Raw genomic sequence first — 16,749 nt, forward strand, 5'->3', positions numbered from 1 at the left:
GTAGTTGAGATTTTGAATATAATCCCAAAACAATTATTTTATATGGTGACACACTTAGGTATTAGGTTTGTGGGTCTTTTTTGTCAAGTCAGATTTCATAGTAAATTACCAATCCGCAGATCATTTTGTTTTCTTATTTAGCATTGCATATGCTGTGTGCTATGGAGAAGGAAATGGCAACCCCCTCCAGTGCTCTTGCCTGGAGAATCCCAGGGATGGTGGAGCCCGGCGGGCCGCCGTCTATGGCGTCGCACAGAGTTGGACATGACTGAAGCGACTTAGCAGTGTGCTAAGTCACTTCAGCCATGTCCAACGACTCTATGGACTGTAGCCCACCAGGCCCCTCTGTCCATGGGACTCTCCAGGCAAGAGCACTGGAGGGGGTTGCTGTGCCCTTCTCCAGGGGACCTTTGGCCATTGGCAGTAAAGTTCAGACTTACTTATTTCCTGACTCCGGTGGTGTTTCCCGTCATTCCAACATGTGGACTCAAAATCAAGGACAATTAAGTAGTCAAACAACTGCTCTGCAAGAGATCAGAGTGTCCTTATGTATTACCAGTGTTAAAAGTGCAAGACTGCAGAATGTAAAGAAATGAGGCACATTACTTACTAGATTTGCTTCTTCCTAGGTTTCCATTTGCTGGTGGAATTGACTTTCTCCTAATTAATCCAAGCTGCCTAAAAATGTAAAACAATCCAGGTTATGTTCAACAAACTCATTCAAATTCCTGTTTACATAAGTTAACAAACTGATGGTATAACTCTCATTATTAATGTACTAATGTATTGTGATTGAGAGGAAACTGAACTAGACTTTGAGGGCAAAAGACTTTGGTTCTTTGCACTCTTCTGACTTTAGTAGTCATTCTACCAAAGAATGTTCAAACTACTACACAAACTACTATACTCATTTCACATGCCAGCAGGGTAATGCTCAAAATTCTTCAAGTGAGGCTTCAAACAGTACATGATCTCAAAATTTCCAGATGTACAAGTTCGATTTAAAAACGGCAGAGGAACCAGAGATCAAATTGCCAACATCTGTTGAATCATAGAAAAAGCAAGAGAATTCCAGAAAAATATCTACTTCTGCTTCAATGACTACACTAAAGCCTTTGACTGTGTAGATCACAACAAACTGTCAAAAATTCTTCAAGAGATGGGAATATCAGACCACCTTACCTGCCTCCTGAGAAACCTGTATGCAGGTCAAGAAGCAACAGTTAGAACCGGACATGGAACAATAGACTGGTTCCAAATTGGGAAAGGAGTACATCAATGCTGTATATTGTCACCCTGCTTATTTAACTTATATGCAAGAGTATATCATGAGAAATGCCGACATGGATGAAGCTCAAGGGGGAATCAAGACTGATGGGAGAAATATCAATAACCTCAGATATGCAGATGACACCACCCTTATGGCAGAAAGTGAAGAGGAACTAAAGAGCCTCTTGATGAATGTGAAAGAAGACAGCGAAAAAACTGGCTCAAAACAACATTCAAAAAATGAAGATCATGGCATCTGGTCCATTTCATGGCAGACAGATGGGGAAACAATGGAAACAGTGACAGATTTTATTTTATTGGGCTCCAAAATCACTGTGGATGATCACTGCAGCCATGAAATCAAAAGATGCTTGCTCCTTGGAAGAAAAGCTATGGCTAACCTAGACAGCATATTAAAAAGCAGAGACATTACTTTGCCGACAAAGGTCCGTCTAGTCAAAACTATGGTTTTTCCAATAGTCAAGTATGGATGTGAGAATTGGACCACAGAAAAGGCTGAATGCTGATGAACTGATGCTTTCAAATTGTGGTGCTGGAGAAGACTCTTGAGAGGTCCTTGGACAGCAAGATGAAACCAGTCAATCCTAAAGGAAATCAACCCTGAATATTCATTGGAAGGACTGATGCTGGAGCTGAAGCTTTAATACTTTGGCCACCTGATGTGAAGAGCTGACTCATTGGAAAAGATCCTGATGCTGGGAAAGATTGAGGGCAGGAGGAGAAGGGGGCAACAGAAGATGAGATGGTTGGATGGCATCATCAACTCAATGGACAAGAGTTTGAGCAAACTCTAGGAGACAGTAAAAAAAGGCTGGCGTACTGCAGTCCATGTGATCACAAAGAGTCAGACATGACTAAGCAACTGAACAACAAGTCATTCTACCTGCATGGGCCTCAAAGTGCATATTTGCAAACAGACTTTCTCTGTGCTCCTATTATTTTATAGTAATAATGAGGAACTCAAGTGGTTGTAAAGATGCATTGAAAACCTAATTTAATTTTGCTTTTGTATTTTTCAAGCCTTTGCTATGTAAATAGCACAGTGGAGAGGAGAGAGGGCAGATCTAGTCTTCCAGGAGTTTAAATTATCTGGGTAAATAAACTAGATATTCATGGAAAACTAGTGTAAGGTAATATATAATAAAGGATCCTTATGGGCAATATTCTAAGTCCACAGAAAGGGAAGAGCTTGTTACCTGAAGCCTCTTGGTAGGTGTCAAGCCAAAAGACCACCAAGGCAAAGAGGAGAAGGAAGGATTTATTACTTGCAGCAAGTAAGTATAACAGCAGGGGTCTTTCCTGGTGTTTCCCACACCAGTGTCACCCCTAAACTGCAAAACTGGGTAAGTTTAAGCTAAGGGTACATGCATATTTCATGTAGGGGCTTAGGTGGTTGAGATTCCAAACATTAGCTGATTGAAGTCAACAGAGTTAAAAAGGTCAACATCATCATCCCTTGGGTTACAGGTGATCAGATGGTTGAGTGCTTCAGGCTAATCTTTACCATTGAAACAGAACTAGGAATTTTTTTTTCTTTTTCTTTTTGGCAGCTTGCAGGATATTGGTTTCCAGAGCAGGGATCAAACTTGTACCCTCTGCAATGGAAGCTGGGAGCCCTAACCACTGGACCACCAGGGAACTCCCAGGACTAAGAGTCTTTGCTTCTGAGATATTATCTTTGCCATTGTTACTTCCCTTGCCTGGTAACAGTTATTTGTTTCTGCATTCTTTTGTTTCCTTAATAGCATTAATTCCCGAACTTCTCTGGCAGTCCAGTGGTTAGGAATCCACTTGCCAATGCAGGGGATATGGGTTCAATCCCTGCTCCAGGAAGACTCCACACGTTGAGGGGCAACTAACCCCACGCAGCACAACTACTGAGCTTGCCCTCCTCAACTACCAAAGCCAGTGCACCCTAGAGCCTGTGCTCTCTAACAAGAGTAGCCACCTCAATGAGAAACCTGCAGACCACAACTAGAGAGTGGCTGCTTGCTGCAACTAGAGAAAAGCCTGTGCACAGCAACAAAGATCCAGTACAGCCAACAACAAAATAAATTTTTTTTAAAAAAAGATCACTGTGGCTAGCCTCAGACCACAAAATGGCTTATGCCAAACATGGCTTCTTTAATATTGAGAAAGTCATGTCTGGTTGTCTTTCTCCAGAGAATATCTGCTTCCATGCTTATTGAGGTCTTAGGCTTACTGACATCTTAATTGTCCCGAGACAAAACTATTCAATACTTTGCTAAGTAGTTTAACAAGGCACACACCACTCATTATAGTTTCCCTGTTTGACCTGTGATGGGAAGTTGAGAATAATGGCTAACATCTTTTGATTGTTTACTATATAATGGTGGTGGTCGTTGAGTCAGTCTTCTGACTCTTGCGATCCTCTGTCCACGGAATTCTCCAGGCAAGAAAATTGGAGTGGGTTGCCATTTCCTTCTCCAGGGGAATCTTCCCAATTCAGGGATCAAACCCTGGTCTCCTGAACTGCAGGCAGATTCTTTACGGACATATTACTCACTGAATTAAGATGGTGATCTCATTTCATCCTCAACAACCGTACCAAATAGTCCCTTCTGCTACCTACATTTAATCGGTGAGAAATCGAATTCGGCAATTTGCCAGAAAACACGTATTTAGTATGTGAAACCAGAATGATTCAACTGTGAAACCAATGCTTTCACGAATGCATTCCACTGTTTCTATTAATCAGAAATGTGAAAAGCGTGTCCAAGAATCAGGAAAAAGGCCACGATTCACACTATGAATTAAACAGATCACTAGTAAGTGGTGGGGTGAATAGCTTGGTAGGTGGAGGGATCTTGATAGCTGCCGGTGACCTCCGAATGGTCCCGTAGGGCCGTTCTTAATGCTCCCGGAGACCTAGAAGAGGCAGACACTGGCTCAGGGGCACAGAGTCGAGAGCCCTCCCTGGTCCCTCCACGCTCCTACAAAGAGCTAACTGAGGCTCGAGACTGAAGTGCCAAAAGAGTGACCTTCCAGTTCAGGCTGGCCAGTGCACGCCCAAACTGCAGAGAATGGAGGCTGAACACGGCGGATACTGACGCGGACGCCAGCGCCGGATCAGGAGCGATCCCCCGCCACCGCCCAGAACCGCCTTGCATACCTTGCGAGTCTCTTGGTCGCCATCCCTGACGTTCCCTTGCCTCAGCCCAACTGCCGGAAGTCGCTGTACCCCCACTTCCGGCCCATTCAAACGGCCCGCGCAGTTGGGGAGGCTGCTGCGGCGGCTTCTCTGCCCGTGGCTGAGGCAGAGGCGGAGGTCATCTTTACTCTCCCTCCTGGCTTCTTTTCGGCGTCTTCGGGGATACGGAGTCTGGGGAATGGTTTTTGGCAGAGAAGCAGTTAGAAAGTGCCCTCTTCCCTCTTCCTAACTGACGGAGGCGCGTTTGCGCCGGTGGGGGACCGTTTCGAATTCGGCCTCCAGCGTCGGCAGTAAAGCCGTTTGCCTTGGTGCTGCGTGGTTTTCTGCGCGGAGTAACGGGGAAGACGGTTGGCGCCCTCGCTTTCCGCGGTGGGCGGGGAGCGCTCAGTAAACTGATTTGAGAAGATCTGAGGAAGGTGGTAGGTAGGCTGTCGAAGCCCTTGCTCCTCCCCACTCTGGAGACAGCCCGGGCCATCAGGGCGTCGGGCTTTTCTCAGAGAGCTAAAAAGCGATCTTTCTCAACAGGCTCATGGAGCCAGAGAGGCAAAGGAGCGGGAGGACCCTCAAGAAGGGCAGAAAGAGGAGCCGGATTCCGAGCAAGCTGGTCGGGGCCGCTGAGGCGATGAGATCCCGTTGGGATCTTGAGGAAAATCAGCAACCTGTAGCCAAGGTGAGCAATGGGGGATCCCGACTGGGCAGCCCTAGGCAGTTTGGAACTCCCAAATGATAATACAATACCACTTACCTTGGGGCTGATATTGGCGATTTAAAACCGGTATTGTGCCTGGCACACGAGAAGAATATTTGTTCAACAAATATTTTGAAGTCTTCCGTGTTCAGGAATTGTTCTAGGCTCTGCAAATATACCAGTGCATAAAAGCACAAAATTTCCTGCCCCCGTGCAGTTTACGTTCCAGTAATGGAATAATAAGGCTGATAATCTATCATTTCTTGAGCATTCTGTGGCATCCATCCCCATAGTCATCAGATTTCTATTGTCTTTCTAGGCACTGGGGGAACATTAGTGAGTAAACAAAGATCGCTACTACCTTTCTAGTGGAGAGAGAAGATAAACAATAGTAAGGGAATTAGTGCTATGAAGTATTTTAAAATGCGATTCCTTTTGGGGGAGCCTATCAGATTGGCAAAAAAAAAATAAGGTTAGCGTGGTAGAAAGTTGAAGGAAGTTGACAATCTCATCACTTTATTTTGAAACCCCTTTATTTTGAAACCGTCTCAAACTTAAAATTTGCGAGGACAGTATCAGAAACTACCTTCCACCCATATATTTTAGTGTTTACATATTTTCTAATATCTACATAACTAAAATGCAACCAGCAAAATCAGGCAATAACATGGATATATGCTACCATCTAATTTTCAGATCTCATTCAAGTTTCTCCAGTTCTAATAACATCCTGTTCAGCAATAAGATCTAGTTTAGAATAAATGTGTTACTTTAGTTGTTATGTTTCCTTCAATGTAAACAATTGTTCAGTCTTTGACATTTGTGGCTTTACTACCTTTGAAGAACCTGTACCAGTTATTTTGTAGAATGTCAGAATGTCTCTCAAGTTAGGTTTGTTTTCTCATTCATCTTTGACAGGAATGTCACAGAAGTGATACTATGTTCTGTTGTATTTTATCAGGTTGTACCCTAATTTGATTTGTCCCAGTACTGATGATATTAACCTTGATAATTTGATTAAGAAAGTATGTGCTAAATTTCTCTAAAGTTGCTCTTTTTCTCTTATTTTGTGGGGAGATGCTTCCTCATTAAACTTTCAGTTTATTCATTTTTTTGTTAGTATGAATTTGTGGATACTCAATTTAATCAATGAATTATCATCCATTACTATATTTATTTTGGTGCTCAAAATATCCCAGATTTGGTCATTAAGCTAACTTCTGTGTCCCTTTGACATGGACCTGTTCATTCTTGAGCATTTCCTTGTTTTTCTGGCACAAAAAGATATTTCAGACTCTTCTGTGCTTCCCCTGTCTTAGCCTGAAATCAGCCATCTCTCTGAGGAGACTTGGTTCTTTTTAGTGGAGAATGACATTTAGAAATTAAAGATCTGGGTGCTAGATGTGCTGATAGCTGTTGGGAAGTCAATATTCCAAATGAGAGCTAAGAGATATGTGTGTATAGATTTACACACATATACATATGTATACATTAAAATACCTTTATATTTATAGATATATCTATACATATTGAAAAACTGTCAATTCATACCCCTATCTTTGCTTCCAGTCCAATTCCACTGAGTTCATTCTAGTTGTCTCCCTTTTTATATATATAACTTCCTTATATAGCTGAAAAATTTGACTCTCTTTATCTTCTAATATATTTAATTTGGTCCCCTCTTCCTGCCATTGCCTCACCCCCTCACACCCTCCTCACCCAGCTTAGGCTCTGGTCATTCTGCATAATGCACCAGGTCACTCTTCATTGTGAATGCTTTCATTGCTACTGTGATAAGCTACTCACATGGATGCCTGCACATATCCTTTTCAGGCTCTGAATTCAGTGACACTACTATTTGTCCCTCAGGACTGGTGCCCTCCTTACCCTAAACAATTTCTTACATCTGATGCCAGCTTCACTACTCTCCAGTTCCCACTGCATGGATACCCTCCTCATTCTGCTCAGGCTTTGACACTTCACACTGAGCCACTGTCCTGCAGTGTATATTCTGGTTTCCTAACCCTTGTTCAGTCGCTCAGTCATGTCCAACTCTTTGTGACCCCATGAACTGCAGCATGCCAGCCGTCTCTGTCCTTTGCTAATTCCTTGAGTTTGCTCAAACTCATGTCCATTGAGTCAGAGATGCCATCCAACCATCTCTTCCTCTGTTGCCCCCTTCTCTTGCCCTCACTCTTGCCCAGCATCAGGGTCTTTTCCAATGAGTTGGTTCTTCGAGGCAGGTGGTCAAAATATTGGAGTTTCAGCATCAGTCCTTCAGCATCAATTCAGGGTTGATTTCCTTTAGGATTGACTGGATTGATCTTGCTGTTCAAGGGTCTCTCAAGAGTCTTCTTCAGCACCACAGTCCGAAAGCATCAACTCTTGGGCACTCAGCCTGCATGCAGCCTTCTTTCTGGTCTAGCTTTCACATGCATACATGACTACTAGAAAAACCATAGCTTAGACTATACAGACCTTTGTTAGCAAAGTGATGTCTTTGCTTTTTAATACACTGTCTAGGTTTGTTACAGCTTTTCTTTCAAGGAGCAAGCATCTTAATTTCATGGCTGCAGTCACTGTTCACAGTGATTTTGGAGCCCAAGAAAAAACATTTGTCACTGTTTCCATTTTTCCCCATCTATGTGCCATTTAGTGATGGGACTGGATGCCAAGATCTTTGTATTTTGAATGTAGAGTTTTCAGCAAGCTTTTTCACTCTCCTCTTTCACCTTCATCAAGAGGCTCATTAGTTCCTTTTCGCTTTCTGCCATTAAAATGGTATCATCTGCATATCTGAGGTTGTTGGTATTTCTCCCAGCAGTCTTGATTCCAGCTTGTGAGTCATCAGGCTGGCATTTCTCATGATGTACTCTGCATATGAGTTAAATAAGCAACATAACAATTTACAGCCTTTGATGTACTCCTTTCCCAAGTTTGAACCAGTCTGTTGTTCCGTGTCCGATTCTAACTGTTGCTTCTTGTCCTGCATACAGGTTTCTCAGGAGTCAGGTAAGGTGATCTGCTATTCCCATCTCTTGAAGAATTTTCCACAGTTTGTTGTGATCCACACAGTCAAAGGCTTTGGCATAGTCAAAGAAACAGAAGTAGATGTTTTTCTGGAACTCTTTTGCTTTTTCTATGATCCAAAGGATGTTGGCAATTTGATCTCTGGTTCCTCTGCCTTTTCTTAATCCAGCTTGTACATCTGGAAGTTGTCAGTTCATGTACTGCTGAGGCCTAGCTTGAAGGATTTTGAGTATAATTTTGCTAGCATGTGAAATGAATGAAACTGTATGGTAATTTGAACATTCTTTGGCATTGCCTTTGTTTGGAATTTGAATGAAAACTGACCTTTTCCTGTCCTGTGACCACTGCTGAGTTTTACAAATTTGCTGGTGTATTGAGTGCAGCACTTTAACAGCATCATCATTTAGAGTTTGAAATAGCTCACCTGGAATTCCGTCACCTCCACTAGCTTTGTTCATAATAACGCTTCCTAAGGCCCACTTGACTTCACATTCCTAGGATATCTGGCTCTAGGTGAGTGACCACACCATCATGGTTATCTGAGTCATTATAACATCTTTTGTACAGTTTTTTCTGTGTATTCTTGCCACCTCTTCGTAATATCTTCTGCTTCTGTTAGGACCTTACCGTTTCTGTTCTTCATTGTGCCCATCTTTGTATGAAATGTGTCTTTGGTATCTCTGTTACCGAGTCCAAGCTTGCTCTGCTTACCACACAACAGGCCAGTGAATCTGAGAGATGAGGTGTTGAGGCAAGGAAGAGCCAGCAAACTGAGAAGATGGCAGATTAGCACCTCAAAGTAACCATTTTATTGGGGTCTGGATACCAGGTTCTTTTAAAGGTTAGAGAGAAAGAAGCAAAGTAAAAAGGCCATTAATTTTGCAAACATCTTCTAGGATGGCAAGCCTCAGGCAGGGGATGTGTTAATTTTTTTCTTCCTGCCATCCACAGGTGGACAGGGTTCTGAACAAAGACACTTTAGTTTAACAGTCAGGCAGAGGGGCAGGATTCTCTGAGGCAAACCATTCTGTATGATATAATAACAAAAGCAATGAAAAGCAAGTCAAAGAAACAGTTCCAACATGGAGTCAGAATTGGTTTCCTCTCTACAACATCTCCCGTTTTCTTGAAGAGTTCTGTAGTCTTTCCCATTCTATTGTTTTCCGCAATTTCTTTTCACTGTTCACTTAAGAAGGCTCTCTTACCGCTCCTTCTGGAACTCTGCCTTCACCTGGACTTTGTCCTGTGTAGTATGCTCTCCCTATCCTACTCAGGTTCTGACATCCCATATTTGGCAACCATGATTACTTACTGCTATATATAGAGTCCTTCATACATTGTCAATATTGTATATTTTTATTTGGTAAGTATAAATTTGTATATTCTTTCAGGAGTTAGCAATATTGTCAGAATGTAAGGTATACATGATTATTTGACCAGGAATTTATCCTGAGAAAATAGGTGTGCAAGGATGTCTATACAAGGATCTTCATCATAATATTGTTTATAATTAAACAAGTGTCATCAGTAGGGAATTTTTTTCAGATAAGCTGTAAGTTTTTAGGTAAATTGAGAGAGTGGACTATTATTAAAATTGACATTTGTTATATTTAACAGATATGGAAAGATATTTACAGATTCTTTTTTCCCCCCATACCAAGCGGTTTGCAGGATCTCTTTTTCCCTTACCAGGGATTGAACCCTGAGCTACAGCAATTACAGTGTGCCAAATCCTAACCACTAGACTGCCAGGGAGCTCCCTCCCTGGGTTTTTCTTTTTTTTTTGGTGGAGGGAGTTGGTTACAAAACAATGTAAACTATAATCCCTTGGGGACAGTATAATATAGAGATAAAAAGAGCTTGAGCTTTGGAGCCTGCTTTCTGATTTTGGTTCTGTACTTATCTGTCATTCCTCCATTTCTTTATTTGTAAAATGGGGATAATAGTAGTGCCCACTTACGAAGAATTAAATGATTTAATAGATGTGGGTAAGAAGTGGGTAAGTGCTTAGCATTAGCTTTAGTCACATGGGAAAATAGCAATAATAATAATATCTGGTGTTTACTTATCTTAGGGCATGTTGGGCACTGGCTTCAGTACATTACTCTTGCCTCAGTACATTACCTTGTTGGTTTTCCCAATAATCTCATAAGGTAGAATTATAATTATTCTGTAAATGAAAAAGGTCAAAGTATTTGTCCCTAACCTCTTAACATCTTACGGCACTTAGGATGGTAGAGCTTGGTATTTGACCTTAGGTAGTGGTAACTCCGGAGAAGGCAATGGCACCCCACTCCAGTACTCTTGCCTGGAAAATCCCATGGGCAGAGGAGCCTGATAGGCTGCAGTCCATGGGGTCTTGAAGAGTCTGATATGACTGAGTGACTTCACTTTCACTTTTCGCTTTCATGCATTGGAGAAGGAAATGGCAGCCCACTCCAGTGTTCTTGCCTGGAGAATCCCAGGGACGGTGGAGCCCAGTGGGCTGCTGTCTATAGGGTCGCACAGAGTTGAACATGACTGAAGCAACTTAGCAGCAGCAGCAGCACCAGCAGCAGTGGAACTCTAGGGCTTGAACTCTGAGGCCACTCAGACCAAAAGGAAAATGATATGAGTTGTATTTGAATTGTACAAGTACATGAATTGTACAAGTACAGGTGACTTATTTTCACCTGCCTATTGTCAGTTTTACCCTTCTCTAGTATCTGACTCTTTTTTAACAAGCATGAATTACTTTAATAACTTTATGTAAGTACGAAGCTGCTTTAAGGAGAGGCCTAAAGTCTGACTCACTTGCTTGGGCCGTACTGATCTATGATCTGACTTCAACTTCACTTTCCTCTCATATCTCCATTGCTCTGCGAAACATGCAGTCTTGGCTCCAGCCAAACCAAACTACGTATTTAATCACAATGTTTTCTCCTACCTGGCTGACTCATTACTTTCAAGGTCCAGTTCCATTATTTTCTTCTCAGTTATGCTATCTCTAAAATTCTCCAACCCCCTAATACAGTTAGTTTTAGTCTCTTTGCTCCTTTATCTTTAGAACAGCACCTACATGTTAAATAGGAATTACCTGTTTCTGCATTTTTTTCACCCTGGTAGAATGGGCTTCTTAAGAGCATATTTTATTCATCCTGCTATCCCTAGCACATAACAAGTTAGGGATATCTATAATTAAGGTTCTGTATCAGTGTTTATTAAATATCTTATTAATAATGTCATATCACAGGTTGTTTTAGACCTTCATTTCTAATTAATTAGAACCCTCCTTATGTTTATATTATGGTAAAATAATCAGAAACTAGAATATTAAAAAATTTGCCTTGTTTTTATTGCTGTTGTTTATAATCATAATCTGTTATGCCCTGATTTACTTTTGCAGAAAGCTCGATTATCTACCATTTTATTTACTGAAAACTGTGAAATAACCCATGGCCAGCTATGTGAATTGCTGAAGTATGCAGTTCTGGGCAAATCCAGTTTTCCTAAACCCAGGTATGAGATGAACTTTAAAGATGGATATAGACCTGAGGTTTCAAATTTGTATCTAGGGAACCATATCTGCCTGACATTTTTTATTTGTCATCCAGAATGTCCTAATTTTTTAAACAAAATTACTAAAAATTTAAATTGGAAATTTCTTTATAAAAATCCATATTTCTTAAAAAAATTCTGGCAACTGTCCCTATGAATAGTGGCCTCTCATTTTACATGTATACTTCAGTGTCCCACCTGGCCTGCTTCCACCTGGCCTGCTTCCCTTATTTATAGTATCTGTCTGGCTGCTATAGGTATTTTAGTTTATAACCTCTGATGGAGACCTGATTGAAATAACATCATATATTAAGAATTCCAATCTTTTTTCTTTTTTATAAATCAAGGGCAAAGAGAATATGACTGTTCTGGTATTCTTAGTGCCATTATTAAATGTCTAATGAAAATTGTGTTCAGGTATGTACCAATAGAGAGATTTTCAGATGTACACTTCTGTGTGGGGGTGGGGTAGCTAAATATGTCAAAAACCCTCTCTGCTTAACAGATCCTGCCATTGCTCTGTCACTTTACCTAAAACTGGCTTTCTTGAAGCCAGTCATGTGCTTACTTGTTTAGAAAGGATTGTAGAGCAGATTGGGATGTTGAAGATAAGCCTTTGTAAATTGAGCTTAATTAGTTCCAGTTCAAAACAAATCTTAATAGGATTTTGGATTTGAATTCATTGTGTTTCACTTGGTATTCTACTTGATTTGAATGAAATAAATAATTACCTCAAGAGATCTTTGTTTAAATTCTGTGCTGTAATAGCTGTTCTCCATTTTCAGGCAGTCAGTGAGCAGTGATAAACTCTGATAACTGTTGCTCAGTGCTTTTTTCACACTTCCCTTCTGAATGCCTGTAACTGACTTAAAAGTTTCAGTCTTAGCTGTATGTATTGGTTTGATTTTTCAACAGCTGGTGCCAGCTTTTTCACCAAAACCACCTGAACAACGTGGTGGTTTTTATACTGCAGGGATTGAGTCAGCTACACTTTTACAAGTTCTATTTGGAATTTGGATTTCTCCGAAAGGCATTCAAACATGTAAGTCAAGAAAACTTTTTATTTGGACTTGATTCAGGTTCTCACACGTCAAGACTAGTGCATGTATTTCAAATTGTGCTGCTTGGCACCCTGATTGAACAAGAAGTAGAAGTTGTAGAAAGCTAAAAAGGTTTCGATTGATACCTTGTGTTGGGATTAATTTGTCTCTGATATTTTTCTTTTGGTAATCTAGGCAAAATCTCAGATTGCAATCTATAGTTCCCAGGCTGTAATCTATAGGTCCCAGATTGTAGTTGACATTGTCACATTTTATTTGAGTATTGGTGTTTTTAAAAATTGTAAAATTTATATAAAGTCCATATTTTTTGGCCTCTCTTGACAATATCACAAGATTGAGTTCCTTTAAGACAGTATCTGGAGCTGAATAGCAGCTGTCCCCTTTAGAAAGGGCATGTACTCTTCATTTTCCCATAGCCTCCTCCATTCTTTATCAGAGTGTTTCATCCATTTACCCTTGAGAGCATTTGAATTTGTTAGCCCTAACCTAATTCTCCTTGGGTCTTCATTTTCTTTTCTGCTCTAATTTATTGAATGCTACCTATGTGCTCAGCCCTTTATTACTCAGAGTTAGCATGCATCATCTTTAATTCTCACAATAGTCTTATAAGAGATACTTTTTAAAATTCCCGTTTTATTCATAAGGAAATTGAGTAATGCATCCAAATTACAGCTCGCAAGTGGTCAATCTGGAATTTAAGCCCAGGTGAGCCTGAGGCTTGAACTCTCTATCACTGCTTTTCTGTGTCATTTTTACCTGGCATGTTATCCACTAAAGAAAGTAATGGATATGAAAGTGCTTTGAAAAAGAAAGGGTACTTTTCTTTTCTGAGTTACACATTTTTTAAATGTTTGTTTCTTTAGTATAATGTGTAGTCAGGGAAGCAAAGAAAATTGCTAGGGTAGGATAAATGGTGCTTCACTTATTCAGTCATTTTTACACATTAAGGAAACAGTTCTCATTTTACAATGCAAACAGTTAAGGTCCAGATTTTTCATAGCACTGAGCTATGTCAAAAGTCTAGACCTTTGACAGTATTTTAACTGCTTTCAAACATTTTTGTAAAAGGCTGTTATGTATTTTCAGAAATTCTGCTTGCCTCCCCCTTCATCTGATTTCCTAGCTGATATCATTGGGCTGCAAAAGAAACAAATAATTGGGAATCTGCCCAAAGCAATGGAAGGTATGATTATGACTCTGGTTTGATGGTCTGCTCATATGGATATGCTTTGTTGTTGTTTAGTCACTAAGTCATGTCCAACTCTTTGCCACTCCACAGACTGTAGCCCACCAGGCTCCTCTGTCCATGGGATTTCTCAGGAATACTGGAGTGGGTTGCCATTCCCTTCTCCAGGGGGATCTTCCCGACCCAGGGATTGAACCCCCCAGCTCCTGCCACATCTCGTGCATTGCAGGCATTCATTGCTGCTAAGCCACCGGAGAAGCCCTTGGATATGCTTACAATTAGGTTTATCAGTCAAGTTTATTTTTGCAAACAACAAAACTCAATTCCAATTAAACTAAGCAGAAAAGCAATTTTGTGTGTGTGTGTTTTTAAGGAAAAAGAAAAGTATATTCCCTGGTTATCACTGACAGTGGACTCTTATGAATTACTGTGAATCATTTTTAAACTGTCACTGGGTCTTTGTACACACAAGTGTACAAATGGGAAGGAAGAGCTTACCTCTTACAAACATAGGGGATGCTCACTAATACTACTCACAGTAGGGAATAGGCAAGTTTAGATGCTGGCCAGCTAAAGTATAAACATCGACAATAGCAGTGTTTTTCAGACTGGGTTGTGTCTCATTAGCAAGTTATAGCTGACCTTGTCTTTTGAGGGGCAAGGAGGTGAGTGATGGAATAGACCTTAACAGTTCATTGCAGATAGTAAGGTAAGTATTGTTCAATACTGCTTTTTGTATGTGTATTCAGAAATAATTAAATTATTGAACAGTTGCACTGAGGGAACATGAAAAAGTGGTGAGGAAAAACCAATGATTCCTTTCCATATTCTCCATGACTGTGTTTCTTATTATCTTCTATCTCAAAGCATCTAACTTCCTATCTTTGCATTGTTCGCCTTTCCTTCTTTCCAATAGATGTCCATATCAGACCTGAAACTTCATTTAATTTGACATCCACTGTGTTTTGTCATATTTGAGTGAATCACAGAGTAGTCATTATGAGAGTCAAAACTCTTGTAAAAGCATTGAGTTGTAAAAGAAAGGATGTAATCTGAAAAAAGAAATTGATGTGACTGATTGATTCACAATTGATGTGAATTGTTGAGGGTGATTAGGGGTGGAGATGGAATAAGAGGGGATGTAATAGTGAGAGATGAGGCTTAGACGTAGGTTTAAACTTTGTTTTTCAGGCTGTAAATGCCATGCTAAGAATTTTGGGTTTATTCTGTAAGCATTGAGGAACTAGAGGGTAATAGCTAATTCTCCGTCCTAAGGATTTTGCTTCAGTTTCTCAACTTCAATATCACAGTCCCTAAGTTATAGTCCATTAGATCATAGCACTTTGATCTTTCTTTACTTCAGTCTTTCTTTGAAGTATTCGTCTATTCTTCTCCAGTTTACCCACCTCTTTTGTGGATAACTCCTGCATCTTTAGCTTTGATGTCCCAAATTGCAGGCCTACATTTTCTCAGCTGCCTGCTGGATGTTGGTACCTTGATACTACATTGTACCTTCAATCGTAGCATAATTAAAAGCATTTTTTTTCATCCTTAAATAATAGACTTCCACCTTCAAATCCTCTTTTCTGTTAGTATTGTTTTTCTCTAAGACACCAGTCTTGAATTTTAGAATTTCTTTTCTTTTGGCTCCCCATGCCCAATCTGCATGACTCATTCCCTTTGCTATTAAGAATCTCTATTCAAATGTTACTTTATAAGAGAGACCTTCCCTGGTTATAAAATATATGACATTAACCCTTTTCCTGCCCTAGCACTCCCTTTCCTCCTTTACTTTTCTCCATGGTCCTTATCCTTACCTGATATATTATGTGTTTGTTTATTGTCCATCTTCTCAATTAGAATTTAGCAGAATTTGTTGATTTTGTTCATTGGGGAATCTACTGGGTAGAGCAATGCCAGGCATATATGATAAGTACTCAGTAAATATTTTGTTGACTGAACTGAATTATTCTGTCACTATGCTTTATCAGTTTTTCTTCTGTAATGTTTGTTCTATCCTTTTTCTTCCATCCCTTCACCATCATAATCCAGACTTTTTTTTTTTTTGCCAGAATTATTGCAGTCATTTTTCTCTCTACTACATTTTCTCCATATCTTTGAGATTGATCTTTCTTAAAGTAGTGTTTGGTTATGCCACTTCCCTTCTCAGGAGCTTTCTGTTGCTCCATAAGTCCAAACTCTTGAGCCTGAAATTCACAGGGGTCTACAGTTCACTTTTTTCCTCTTCTTTCAACTTGTTTCTTATACTGCTCTTCTACAAAGACCTTTTTTCCTTCCTGGCTTGTCTAGTCATTGCCTTACCAAGTTTGGTTTGTACATTTCTCTTACTTGGAATGCCCTCTTTTCTTATTTCTGATACTTTGGCTCTGTGGGTTGCCAGGGCCAGTTACTCATTTAGGCCACCTTAAGTGAGAGGGTATTATTTGAAGGATGCATATGGACTAGAAAGACATCAAGAATCTAAGTGCCTCTGGTGAATACCTTTTCTTTATCCCCCCCTTTTTTTTCTTTATCCTTTTCATGGCATCTTAGCTTCTTTGTTTTCTGTTCTAACTGATCTGTTCTCTGTATTTCTACTTCAGTTTTGGAAGCAAGAAAGCTGATCAGCTTAGCTAATACCCTTGTCCCTTTTGAGCATGGCAAGGAATATCAAGTTACTGGTCAGTTTATAGTTGGCTCCCTCGTTAGCCAGGTCCCCACTCTTAATCCAATCAGTAACTGATGCTTCTTAAAGAATAGGCTTGTGTTTGAGCAAGTGGTTAGG

The 16,749-nt window shown here is 40.3% G+C and overlaps 2 protein-coding genes across 8 annotated transcripts in view; one reads left to right on the top strand and one right to left on the bottom strand.

Annotated features, from left to right (window-relative positions):
- ERI2 (ERI1 exoribonuclease family member 2) overlaps positions 1–4,513 on the bottom strand; it is a 59,806-nt gene extending 55,293 nt beyond the window's left edge. For 3 of the 4 annotated variants that reach the window (XM_070460982.1, XM_070460983.1, XM_020873775.2), the window contains exons 1-3: positions 4,424–4,513; positions 611–678; positions 441–524 (exon numbers count right to left, since the gene is read on the bottom strand). In XM_070460982.1, coding sequence (XP_070317083.1) covers positions 441–524; positions 611–678; positions 4,424–4,446 — 175 coding nt within the window. In that variant the 5' untranslated portion in view covers positions 4,447–4,513. Of the gene's footprint in view, positions 1–440; positions 525–610; positions 679–4,423 lie in introns of those variants that run through there. The other variant, XM_020873776.2, reaches the window with a different exon arrangement.
- A 278-nt stretch (positions 4,514–4,791) lies between these two features.
- Positions 4,792–16,749, top strand: part of REXO5 (RNA exonuclease 5) — a 58,949-nt gene continuing 46,991 nt past the window's right edge. For 3 of the 4 annotated variants that reach the window (XM_020873771.2, XM_020873774.2, XM_020873773.2), the window contains exons 1-5: positions 4,796–4,885; positions 4,988–5,132; positions 11,566–11,678; positions 12,633–12,759; positions 13,865–13,961. In XM_020873771.2, coding sequence (XP_020729430.2) covers positions 4,992–5,132; positions 11,566–11,678; positions 12,633–12,759; positions 13,865–13,961 — 478 coding nt within the window. In that variant the 5' untranslated portion in view covers positions 4,796–4,885; positions 4,988–4,991. Of the gene's footprint in view, positions 4,886–4,987; positions 5,133–11,565; positions 11,679–12,632; positions 12,760–13,864; positions 13,962–16,749 lie in introns of all 4 variants that reach the window. The other variant, XM_020873772.2, reaches the window with a different exon arrangement.

The sequence above is a fragment of the Odocoileus virginianus genome, chromosome 33 (assembly GCF_023699985.2).
Source record: "Odocoileus virginianus isolate 20LAN1187 ecotype Illinois chromosome 33, Ovbor_1.2, whole genome shotgun sequence".
Lineage (NCBI taxonomy): Eukaryota > Metazoa > Chordata > Mammalia > Artiodactyla > Cervidae > Odocoileus > Odocoileus virginianus.